The sequence below is a fragment of the Meriones unguiculatus genome, chromosome 11 (genome assembly GCF_030254825.1).
Source record: "Meriones unguiculatus strain TT.TT164.6M chromosome 11, Bangor_MerUng_6.1, whole genome shotgun sequence".
Classification (NCBI taxonomy): domain Eukaryota; kingdom Metazoa; phylum Chordata; class Mammalia; order Rodentia; family Muridae; genus Meriones; species Meriones unguiculatus.
The window spans coordinates 47,720,498-47,733,103 of record NC_083359.1 but is presented as its reverse complement, the minus strand read 5'-3'; the positions used below and the strand labels follow the sequence as shown (position 1 = coordinate 47,733,103).

General features: G+C 50.2%; 1 protein-coding gene across 1 annotated transcript in view; it reads left to right on the top strand.

Moving 5' to 3' along the window:
• Positions 1–542, top strand: part of Tekt5 (tektin 5) — a 31,861-nt gene extending 31,319 nt beyond the window's left edge. The window contains exon 7 of the mRNA XM_021648412.2: positions 56–542. Coding sequence (XP_021504087.2) covers positions 56–500 — 445 coding nt within the window. The 3' untranslated portion in view covers positions 501–542. The remainder of the gene's footprint in view (positions 1–55) is intronic.
• Positions 543–12,606: the final 12,064 nt, after the last annotated feature.

Sequence of the window (12,606 nt, the reverse complement as noted above, 5' to 3'; positions counted from 1 at the left end):
GTGCTGAAAGGGGAGAGTCATGGAGTCTTCTCTCTGCCCCCGCCCCCAACCCCAGGCTCGTGAATGAAGTCTTCACCATAGACGACACCCTACAGACGCTCAAGCTGAGGCTTCAGGAGACCCAAGACTCGCTGCAGCTGCTGGTGATGACCAAGTGTCGGCTGGAGCACGAGCTGGCCATCAAGGCCAACACCTTAAGCATTGACAAGGACAAGTGCATGCGCATGCGCAAGACTTTCCCCAGCACGCCCCGCCTGGTGGGCTACAACTGCTCTAGCGGCTACACACCTAGTGCCAGCATATCCTCTGGTGTCAACCCGGTCCTCTTTGGCGGTGCCTCCTATGATGGCTCAGCTCTTTATGGAGGTCCCAATCCCTACTGTGACGCCGCCTCCTGTGGAGACTCGGTCGCCTGCAGGCACCCCCCTCCTTGTGGCGGTGCTGCACTCTGTCCCCGCCCTGTGTCGTGTTCCTGCCCTGGCTCCTGGCAGGTGTATTAATGGCAGAACGTTGGAGAAGGCTGAAAAGAAAATAAAAGAGTCTTTATCTCCCTTTGCTGTCTTCTTGAAAATGTGAAGATATAGAACCGAAGTATATCAGCTCTTTGAGCTAGGTCCTGGAGGCAGATGGCTCGTGGGAGGTCATGAAAGATAGGACGGGATTCCTCAAGGAATCCCTGGAGCTCCCACAGAAAGCTGCTTCTCTTCTCTCTCTCTCTTCTTCCTCCTCCCGTGTGTCCCTCCCTGTCTTTCTGTCCTCACTATTTAAGCGTTCAGAATATGAGCTGGGGATCTGACTCTGGTGGTGACTTACTTAGATCCGGGGTTCATTTCCTAGTAATTTCAGATTTATAGACAAGTGCAGAAGTAATAGACTTGGGCAGCTGAGATAGCTGATAATCCCGTGCTGCTCAATCCCCGAGCCTGACAGCCAGGACCTTTTTTTCAAAAAGCTAGATGAGGTGGTGCACACCTCTATAGCCAGCCCTCCTACAGCTAGAAGGGAGGCAAAAACAGGATTGCCAGGAAGCTCACAGGCCAGCCAGCTGTGCTGTGTTGTTAGGCCCAGCATGAGCCCAATTTCGAGAAGGGATGAAGAGAACTCAGGAGACAGGTCTCGATGTAAAATCACAAGAGGTTTATTTTGACCATTGTGCAATGGGGTCAGCCCTGCTGGTCAGCAAGGAGTGGCACTGGGAGACAAAGGCCTTGGGTTTTTAAAGGACAAAGTGAGGGAATTTTTAGAGGTCGCAGTCTTGGCAATTCAGGATTGGATGAGGTATTTAACTTTTAAAATAATTGGTTGGTTCTGGGCACCCTTAGGTCTGGTCAGCCCTGTTGTAAATATCTGATCTTCAAGTCAGTTTGGAATTTCCTGCCATGTGAGATATAGCCACAGTTAAAGGTAGGAGAATGATTAACTCATCCCATGTCTGTTCTGAGGATTGGGGGCTACAGGCTTTGGATCAAAGGTCAGGAGCTATTCAGGAGTAGGACTGGGGCCATTTGACCCAGTTTCCAATCAAAGTTTATCTCACAGGCGCCGGCCGGTGATTTTCTCTCCACTTAGTAGAGATCTCTGCTTGTTCTCTTCCTTATCTCTGCCCTCACAGATAGCTAATGTCAGGAACTTTTACATTCCTCTGCTCTCTGGAGAAGCACTAAGAGGCTTTAATTAACATGGGCCTAAAACTTGGAAATATAAGTTATAGGGCAATTAAAAGAGACAGAGGTTACAAAGTTAGTCTGATTCTTTCAGTGTAACAAAGAAAGACTTGGGGCTGGAGAGGCATCTCAGCATGTAAGTGTACTTACTATTAGGATTTTGGAACCAAACCTGCTTCTGGGTTGCTAGTAAACTATGATGTCATCATGTGTCCCCGGCCGGGTGGCCACACCTGGAAGGCATGGTTACCTTGCCCCTTAAAAGGATCATCCGGCCATGTGGTCCCTCTCTTGGGCCTTTATCTCTTGGTCTCTCTTGCTCCTGGCCTCTTCTCTCTTGGCCTTCTCCCCTTTCTCTGTCAGGGTGCCCCCTTTTCTCTCTTTCCCTCTCTCTCTCTCTTTCCCTCATCATGCCCCTCTCTCCCTTTCTCTTTATATCTACCTAATAAACCACTTTCATATAGAAGATCTGTTGCATGCCTAATCATCATTATTTAATTTGTCCCATAACATTTCACTTACTGTTGGTGCAGAAGACCCAACTTTGATTCCTAATGTCCACACGGTTGTTTACAACCATGATGCTATTTGCCCAGTTTACCTAAATTTTCTTAGACAGAGTCTCACTGTGTACTAGGCTAGTCTTGAACTCAGATTCTCCTGCCTGTGCCTCCCAGGTACTGACTAGAGGCTGTGCCACCACACTCAGCTCTCTGATTACAACATCTTACATGTTACAGAGAATTTGCCAAAACTAAGAAGTTAATATTCACGTATTTCCACCAACTAAATCCTAGAGTTTTTCCATCTCCTTCCTATTTCTGGTCTAGAATCCAATCCACATTCCACTGAGTTAGAATGGATTTCTCATCTTTGTTGTTGTCTTCTAATATCCCATCATTCCTTATTTTTCATGATCTTGACAAATTTTCATTGCTTTGTTCTTTGAGATGGGGATCTTGATGTGTGGCCCTTACTAGACTCAAACTTTGTTGATACAGTCTCTACCACCTGAATGCTGGTGTGTGTGTGTATGTGTGTGTGTGTGTGTAGGATAGGGGTAACTTTGTTTTCTTTTTTCTCCTTCCACTCCTCTGTGGGCCCAGGAGATGGAACTTAGGTCACCAGGCTTACATAGCAAGTGCTGGTTCCACCAGCTCCAGCTTCTGCTTCTGCAAACACACATCCACTGGGAAGAAAGCTTCCTCTCTTTTGCCCCCTTGATGAATTTCTTCATCAACTCAGAACAGCAGCATGGACAGTAACTAAGCCTTGGGTTCCAATCCAATGCTGTGTCCTATCAAGGATGTTGCTCCAGTTAGGGGTCACGGGGCCTTTAGTGCAGTGGTTCTCAACCTGTGAATCACGACCCTTTGGACAACCCTCTATCTCCAAAAATATTTGCATTACAATTCATAACAGTAACAAAATTACAGTTTGTGAAGTAGCAACAAAGTAATTTTATGGTTGGGGGTCACCACAGCAGGAGGAACCTGTATTAAAGCCTTAGGAAGGTTGAGAGCCATTGCTTTCCATGATGGAGGTGTGGGTGCTTGTGCATGAGGATTTGGAGAAACTGATGCTTAGGAGGTTTGGGATGAACTTGTGGAAAGGCCGAGCAGAGGAAACCAGAGTGCTTGCAACTTCAGTCATCTCTGGATCTGTCCCTGCACAGACAGGTGTTTCCTGAACACTTCACCAGTGAGTAATGAGTGGCCACATCAGTGCATACAAACCCAAACATGTAGGAGAAGCGTGTGTGTCCTAAGGGTAGAGAAAGTGAGCCAAATACAACAGGAGGCCCAGACTATGGTGGCCCCCAGCACACACACACACACACACACACACACACACAAACACTGTGGCTCTCAGAAGCCAGCGTGCTGCTTACCACAGTTACTGGGGTGGTGTTGTGTTGCAGACACCATGGCAGGAAATCTTAGGGACAGCCCCAAGGCTGACCCCTTGCCAGGCCCAAGAACAGGCTGAGAGGCTGCAGAGGAATTCCTAGCTGACCCATTTTCCGGGTTGTCTCAGGAGGAATGCTGAATAGCTAGATGGCTCCACGAAATAACATTCTCTAAGGAGTGTGTGTGTGTGCCTGAACCCTGAGTTCTAGCATTTTCCTGAAGATCAGAACTGGTGCTAGAAGAGGAGGTTTTTGGAGAGAGAGAAAAGTAAAGAACCACAAGGGAAAAGATGGAGTTCATGGTATGGGGACTGAGGATGTTGAGGGGTATGGGCTCAGACCCCTATTTCTAGAGGCTTTTCAGAACCTGTCATATCCTCTGCTGGCATTCAAGTAACAAAAGCTGCATTTATATGGGTATATATGCACATTTGGCTTCTTTTAAAAAAATGGAGCTGGTTGTGGTGGCCCATGCTTTTCCGCCCAGTACTAGGGAGGCAGAGGCAGGCATATTTCTGTGAGTTTGAAATCAGCCTGGTTTACATAGCAAATTTCTGGGTATCCAGGGCTACACAGCCCTGCCTAAGGGAAAGAAAGGAGTCTATATGTCTTCCTTCCACCCACACTCTTTGACGTGGATGACACCGACTTGGCAATACTGCATTTACCAGAGGCTTCTTAGCACTCTTCACTTGCCCTGCTTCAGCGGTGTCACCTGCCGACAGTGCATATGCCTTTTTTTTTGCTGTGATTTGGTAAGAATTCTGAACTCTCTGAGTCTGGGGATGTGGCTCAGTTGGTAGGGCACCTAGCATGTGTGAAGCTCTGGGATCCATCCTTCATGAAAGTGTCTGTGTGGGTTGGAGAGATGGCTCAGAGCCATGACAGCATACTGCTCCTGTAGCACAGGGTGGCTCCCTGAACCTACATCGAGGCTCAAGTGTCCATAAGTCTAGTTCCAAGGAAGTCAATGTCCTCCTTTTCTGCCTGTGAGGGCATTCAGTGTGCATGAATTCACGCAAGCACAAACACACACACAAAACCACAGGTGACCTGGTGCGGTAGAGCACACTTTTAATCCCAGCACCCAGGAAGTAGAAGCAGGATGATCAGAAGTTCGAGGTCATCAGTTACACATGGAGCCTGACACTGCCTGGCCTATATGAGATCCTGTATCAAGATGGGGTAGGGAGAAGAAGATGTAGAAACTGTCTGGTGCCTCTGGAAAATTGAAGTCCTGTGTGGTGGAGACAAGAGAGCCCTTCAAAGAGGCTATATGGGTGTGGCTGACAGTTCTGTGCACTCGCTTTCCCAGAGGACTGGTTTGATTACCAGGACCAACATAGTGCTGGGTTTACAACCATTTGTAATTCCAGTTTTAGGAGAACTGGTGCTCTGCTCTCAACTTCATGGGCACCAGGCACACATGTGGTGCACATACATGCATGAAGGCAAAACACTCATGCACATAACTCATACACATATACAATAAACCTTAAAAAATGGACTTAAGGGTGGGAATAGACATGGAGGGAACAGGGACACCACAAGGAGACCAACAAAACTAAAAGATATGAGCCCAGGGGATCCTACAGAGACTGATGCTCCAATGGAGGACCATGCATGGAAAGGACCTAGACCCCTGCTCAAATGTGGCCAATTGGCAGCTCAGTCTCCATGTGGATCCCTGAGTGAGGGGCTGTCTTTATCATTAACTTGGCTGACTATTCCTGGATCATTCTCCCCTGGTGATGCAGCCTTGCCAGGTCATGGGGGAAGAGAATCCAGGCAGTCCTGATGAGACTTAACAAGCTATGGGCAGACGGCAATAGTGGAGAACTCTCCCTTTCAGTGGACTAGGGGAAGGGAATGGGGGAAAGAGGGAGAGAAGGTGGGACTGGGAGAGTCAAGGGAGGGGGCTTCAATCGGGATATATAATGAATAAATTGTGAAGAAAAAATTAAAAAAAAAGAAAAAAAATGGACGTGAATGTAGTACCCTCAAGATTTGCAGTGGAGAACGGTCGGCTTTCCTGTGGTACCTTGCTTTCCTGTGTCAGCTTCTCACAATCAATGTATTTCTGTGCCAGACTCCAAACTTGATGGCTGTATTCTCATAGGCCTGCCCCTCTGGGGCATCCCAGGAGAGCAGCCCTGTTCAGCTTGGGAGGCCTTGTTTACAAAAACATTTTTTAATTACAAGAGTGTGTGTGTACGTGTGTGTGTATGTGTGCTAGAGATGCATGCCAGGGCATGCCAGTTCTCTCCTATCATTATGTCCTGGGGATTGAACTCAGGAGTAGTCAGACTGGGCAGCAAGTGCTTTACCTGATGAGCTATCTCACCAGCCCTGGAGCGCTCCTTGCAGATTGGTGGTGTCACACACACACTTCCTGATGATGTGGATTTTCCTCTACCAATGACTGAGCCGGAAGAGAGACAGTCAGGCCTGAAACTCCACAAAGCTGTGTTTCAGCCTGCTCTGCTCCGGGAACTCACCAGACCAGTGTGAACCCAGGCTGATGCCTCCATGTCTGGTCACTGAGCTAAAGTCCCTCTGCATCAGTTACTTTTATACCATTGTGACTAAAATACCTGAGATGACTCAAGGGAGGAAAGGCCTGTCATGGTGTCAGGGAGGGGACAGCATTGTGGCTCTGTCTGTGGAGATGGAGCATGTGGAGTAGCCATTCACATCATGGTAGACCTCTCATCTCAGTAATGTGCTTCTGTCATCCAGGTGCCACCTCCCACAGTTCTGGAGCCTCCCAGGATGTCACCAACTGGGGAACCAAGCATTCAAAACATGAGCCCGGAGGGGACACTTCAGATGCACACTATCAGCAGTGACTAATAACCCACCCCAACCCTAGTCACTCTGTCCAGTGTTGGAGTGCTCTGTGGGCCTGTCTTACACACTGCATGGATCCAGTCCGTCAGAGTCCCATGGGTCACCCTTCTTGTCTTTCCTGAACTTGGCCGCTGTTCCACTCTCTCCTGTCACCTTTGGGTCAAAGATATTTCGGGGGAAAGGTGAGCCAACCCTGACTGAGGCCTGCAGCTTGCTCACAAGGGTGCCTGTGTGGAGCAGTGTGCACCGCAGGCGCCATTGTTTGAGCTGCCACATGCAAGACTGATGAAGACAGTGGCCAAGGACAGATTAGGAGGGCAGAACTCCAGCATTTCACACAGCCAGCTGAAGAATCTGAACTCTAAAAGCAAAACAAGTTCTCACCACTTTTAAGATAAACGCTGAGAAGGAAAGAGCAAGAGGGTGGAGCTTTTGAAGACAGAAGGAGCCTGTACTCTCCTTGAAGACCTGGCTGTCGAATTCTTCAGAAAGACCTGATCTCTCAGTAGTGCCATGGAAAACAGCCAGTGATCATTCATAAAACATGGTAGAGCAGAAAAAAAGGAATGAGGGTTGGCAAGATGGCTAAGTTGGTAGAGGTGCATGCTGCCAAGCCTGATGACCAGGGTCAATGCCTGAACCCACATGGTAGCAGTTATCATCTGACCACCATACATGTGTACCCTGACACACACACACACACACACACACACAGAGAGAGAGAGAGAGAGAGAGAGAGAGAGGTAATTAAGACACAAAACTACAGAAATTAAAGTACAGAGACAGCAAGGAACTCATCTATGGTCACAGTAAACAAGTGAGGAAGATTGCAGCTCAGATAAGAATAGCCGGACTCAACTTCCCAAATAAAAGAAAGCTATTGTTCGTAAGGTCACTCACAAAGGCAAGCCCCACAGGCTTTGAATTTGACACACACAGCCCTCTCCATGGGCTGCCTGAGAAAGTGTTTCTCCATCCTCTGGAGGCCTTCGTCACAAACAGTGATAACAGCCAGATGGTGAGGAGGGTGCCAAGGGCTGGACCCAACCAAGTAACTCCACACTCACCCCATGAAATGGGCACGGCTCACCCCACTTTACAGCTGAGAAAACGGAGACACAGCAAGGCGAGGCTGCTTGCCCACTGGGACACAATGAGGATGAGGGGGCCTCAGTTCCCCTCGGGTGCTCCAAATATCCTTTCCCCTTCCCAGCGGCTTTGGATACAGGCTTAGAGAGTAAAGTGCCCACGTTGTTTGGCCTGGCCCAGAAATGTCAGTGCGTCATCATCACACAAAGTCCCAGCTGTTCGCTCCTTTGGGTCCAAAAGTGCTCTAGACAAGTGCCCCCCTCACGCAGGCTGGGTGGAGGGTTCAGAGCACAATTGAAATTCCTAAGGGCTGCTTCAGACTCCTTCTGTTCCTCCCCTGAAGACATACAGAACATTCCTAGTCTGATATGGGATGGGGGCTGGGCTCCCAGGCTCTGCTTGCACCTTCTTTGGTATCCTGTGACCTCAGACGTGACTGTGGATGGAATTCTCTGTGTCCCCAAGACATGGCCAGCTCTCTCCACCCCACCCAGCAGTACTACTTGGCATTCTTGGCACTCCTCCGAGGGCAAGCTGAGGGGTGTGGGCACCCATGGAGACAGAGCTGGGATGGGCATGTAAGGGGCTGCTGGCCCCACCCCTTTATCCCCACACAGCTGGTGGCATGTGTGTTCTGACTAGTGTCACATCTGCCACACTGGGCTCAAGTTTGGTGATTTCTGACAAAGGAGATCCAGTAGCTGAGAACAGGAGTGGCAGAACATTGCTTTCTTGGGTGGTGATTGTCTGTTTTCCACACTTGGGGTTGTCCTTATGAACAGCGAGGCAGGCCCGGCACACCCAGGTAGAGAGGTTAGACACCTTGTTCACATAATACACCCTGCTGTCCTTCAGGGTCAGGTGCACCCAGCTCATCTCTAAATGTTTGTTTTTGTTTATTTACGAATGGAGGAGCACTGTGCCATGGCTTAGTGTGGATTCAGAGGACAGTTCTAGAGTTGGTTCTCTCCCCCACCTTTACATGGGCTCTGGGAATCGAATTCATATCCTCAGGCTTGTGTAGCAAACACTCAGCTTGCTGGGCCAAGTGTCATTTGTTTTTGTTTTCTCGAGACAGGTTTTCTCTGTGTAGCCTTGGCTGTGCTGGACTCATTGCTGTCCTTAAACTCAGAGATCCACCTGCCTGAATGCTGGGATTACAGGTGTGCACCACCATGCCCAGCTTTTTTTTTTTTTTTTTTTTCCACCTTCATTTGGATCTTACGGTTCTGCAGGGAGGTAGAGGGCAGCAGCTGCCCAACAGGCACAGGTGTGGGGTCTAATTCGAGTGTTGAGTGTGGTTTGGTGCTAGCTAGAGGTGAGGCTCACATGACCTTGTAGACATGGCACATTTTGGGCCAGGGAAACGGCTCAGCAGGTAAAAGCACTTGCTGAGCACCTGGCGAGCTCACCAGATTCATTGTACACAAGTGAAGTACACCCTAACCCTCTCGATCTGGCCCCTGCACTACACCTGGACATGTCCTTGAGTTGAGCACTCACCAGTGCCATGCCAATCAAACCCAATCTCACTGGCCCTGGGCATGAATTCCTCCAGTGCCTCTTACTGCACATCAGCCTAGGAGGAGGGAAGCTGCAGTGGTGGGGGTGGGGATCCTGGCCAAACCATGTACTCAGACGGGCAGATGGGCCTGCTGCTCTTCTGCTCGCATTTCCCTGTGCTTGCTTTCTCTCTCAGCATCTTGGCAGACAACGCCTGAGTGGGAGGAGGTGGGTGGAGGGTGTGTATGGCTCCTATCCTACCTTCTAGGGGCAAGAAGGCACTGGCATCTTGGCATGGCATCGGTAATGGGTTCCCACTGACCACGAGGAGAGAAGGGAAGCCAAGCTGGACAGCAGGTAGGAGTCAAAGGCATGATGGAGCTTCCTGGCGGCTGAAGCTGGCCAGACTCAAGCCTGTCTCTGAATTCCCCTCCCAACTGTCTGGGCCCCAGAGCTGAAGGAGGGAGATGGGAGAGAGGCCCAAAACTGGCAAGGAGCCCGAGGTTCAAAGCTTGTCTCTGCTCAGTGTAAGACCTTTCATGCAGCCCCTTGTGAAGAACACACGGCCTTTAATTCTGACCTGATTCTCCAGCTCCACTTTCTCTGACCTTTACTTGGCCACAACGCCCACCCTCTGCTCAAGCTCTTCTCTCCACTAGCAGCACTAGTCCTGCCCACAGCCACCTGCTGAGCTCCCAGCAAACCCAGCACAGTATCACCTGGCGTCACTCTGGAGTCCCCTTCCTGTCCTTTCCTTCTCAGTGTACACACTATCAATGCTTAAAAAGTATGTATTATATAAATTATCTATCATTTATATGACCTGTTTATAAATATATATATTTGGTGTGTGTGTGTGTGAGGCCTGTTTCAGCTACATAGTGAGTCTGAGGCCACCTGGTCTACATGAGACAGAGTCTCAAAACACCAAACCAACCAACTACATACAAATTTCTTGAACCTTCCCCATCCATAGAGTCAAAAACTCCAGGACAGAGCCTGGATGTGGTGAACCTGCCGCTGAGTGCCTTGTGACTGACACTTTTTCTTTCTTTGCAGCCTTACCTCCTGTACCGGCCTCTGGTGTGGTGCAGCATCTGGAGGGGGGGGAATGGGATGGGTCTCACCCTGTAGCCCAAACTGGCCTTGATCACTAGGCTGTCCTGGACTCACTCTGTAGTTCAGGCAAAATCTGAACTCACTATATAGACCAGGATGGCCTTGGACTTGTAGCAATCCTCCTGCCTCAATTCCATGTGCTGGGATACCAGCCATGCACTCCAGCACATTCTTGTTAGATGAATGGGTGTCCCAGGGTGAATGGCATTATGTACTAGGTAAGTTTACAGTAGTTCCAGGGGGGGTTATTACTTTGATCGCATGAGACAAGCATCCCACAAGAATGTAGGATGGAGAGAGGGAGTCTCTTAGAATTGGAGCTGGGAGAGGGACCAGGGCATTAATAAAACCCAAGCTAAGGCTCAAGGCAGAGGGGAAGCTGGCAACTCTCCCTAGGTAGTGGGCTCTGTATTGAAGCCAAATGGGCCTCCTCCTATGGAAAGGCAGATGCCCCTCAGTTCTGTGGAGGTTGGGAAACTATTCACACCCAGGGGAACTAAGTTCACAGAAAGTACAGCAAACCCCCACTCTTCTCCATAGTGATCATGACGATGGACACTTCTAGCACCCCACTATGCTAGGCACCACACCACCCACCGGAAGCCCTGTATGTGTAACTGCAGCAAATAGTAAGTCCTAAGCACTTCCCCTCCTGTGCAGCCTTCCACCTGCACCCCTCCCCTCCCCAGTTGCTTCAGGTATGTGCTGCAGGCTGCTGCTGCTCCTTCCAGCCTAGCACGGGTTTCAAACAGCTCACCTCTCCACAGAGGAACTTTCCGCAGCCTAGACTTCTGCAAACATCGCGCACAGGTCCGTCCCGGAGGACAGGAGGGGCGTGGCAGAGGCTCCTCTGCTACAGAAGGCACGAGCAAGGGGAGGGGTCAATAGAAAGAACCAACGCCTCCGACCCAGCTCTCCCCTCCCTTGACACCCTAACCCCTAGGCTTGGCACCCACAAGAGTGCTGCTTGCCTCTTTGGATCTTGAACTTGGCTGCAAGCCTGCCTGCCTGCTGCCTGAAGTTTACTATGCAGGGGCCAGAAATGGACAGAGAAGGAGGGAAGGACCAAGCCCCGCCCCCCGCCTGACTGAGAGGATAGCGTCTTTGCCAGCCGGCCTACACTCAGGCAGACAACCAGGGCTCCTCCACCTAGGGTGTGCGGAGGTGGGTTTGCAAAAGAGGGCTGGGGTGGGAGGAGGGGGTCACGGCTGCGTAGTTCTTGCCCCCATCACTACAGGGTCAGGCTCCACCCCCAGGCGACAGAAGGGCTGGGTGGGCTATGCTGGACATTGAAGGTTTGTTTTCTTGACGCCCACGGGCCTGGGTTGCTGAGCACCCTGGGGCTACTCCCTTATACAAAATCCTATGCCGGGCGCCACCCTTCACATCCTTGTGGCCACTATGAGCAAGCCCCAAAGGGCAAGGCTCCCTGAGTAGTGACCGTTAAAGGAGGGTGGGGAGGGACCAGCATGAGCTAGAACCCCTGAACTTTGCCAGGCCTGGTAAACAGTGCCTTCGAGGCAAGAAAGGCTGAGGCTTTGCCAGCCCCACCCCCTGAAAACGGGGTGCTAGCCAAGTGGGTGACTTGAGGTGGCAAGGGGGTGAGGGTATGGGCAGGCCCAAACACATCCTCACTGTTCCCTGGAGCAGGTCCCAGAGCACAGAAATTCTCAGTCCATTCTGCTCTGGGGAGGTTCTGGGGAACCTGCTCCAAGAGCAATAGAAAGCAGGCGTCAGGCAGCACTTAGCAGGTGTGGCTCTGCTGCTGTCATGCTTGTCGCTCAGCTTGGGCTGCCAGCATACGACACTGTGGCTAATACTGTGTGAGCATTGCAGCTCATCCTCTCCCCAACACTTAGAGTCTGTGAGCTGGGGCCGCCCTCAGCCACATTGCACAGGGTGGCGTGCCAGGGAATCGGGGGCTAAAACAAATGGCCAGAATAGACATAGACAGACTTGAGGGACACAGCTGGGCTTGGAAATTATGACTTGTGTTTTGGTTTGAGTTTTGGAGAGTCTCATTATTCCTGGGCTGGCCTCAAACTCTGTATCAGAATGAGAATGTCTAATCTTTTTCAAAGGTTTATTTTATGTGTAGGAGGCTTGACCTACATGTATGTACGTGTATCATGTGTGTGCCTGGTGCCTGAGGAGGTCAGAAAAGGGTGTCAGATACCCCGGAACCGGTGTCTCGAGCGGTCGTGGACTGAAGCCGGGTCTTCGGTGTGGGGCACCCAGGTCCAGTTCCCAGAACCCACACTGTGTCTCACAACCACGTGGAATTCCAGTTCCCCTCTGGCTCCTGTGGGCACTGCACATATGTGTATATGGACACGAGTACAGTGAGACCTTTATACATAAGACAAAACAAAACACCAAAAACCTAAAGCTCTTAACCACTAAACTATCTCTCCAGACCCAATGAACTTTTTCTGTTTTCTTTCACATTTCTTTCTTTCTTTACTTATTGTG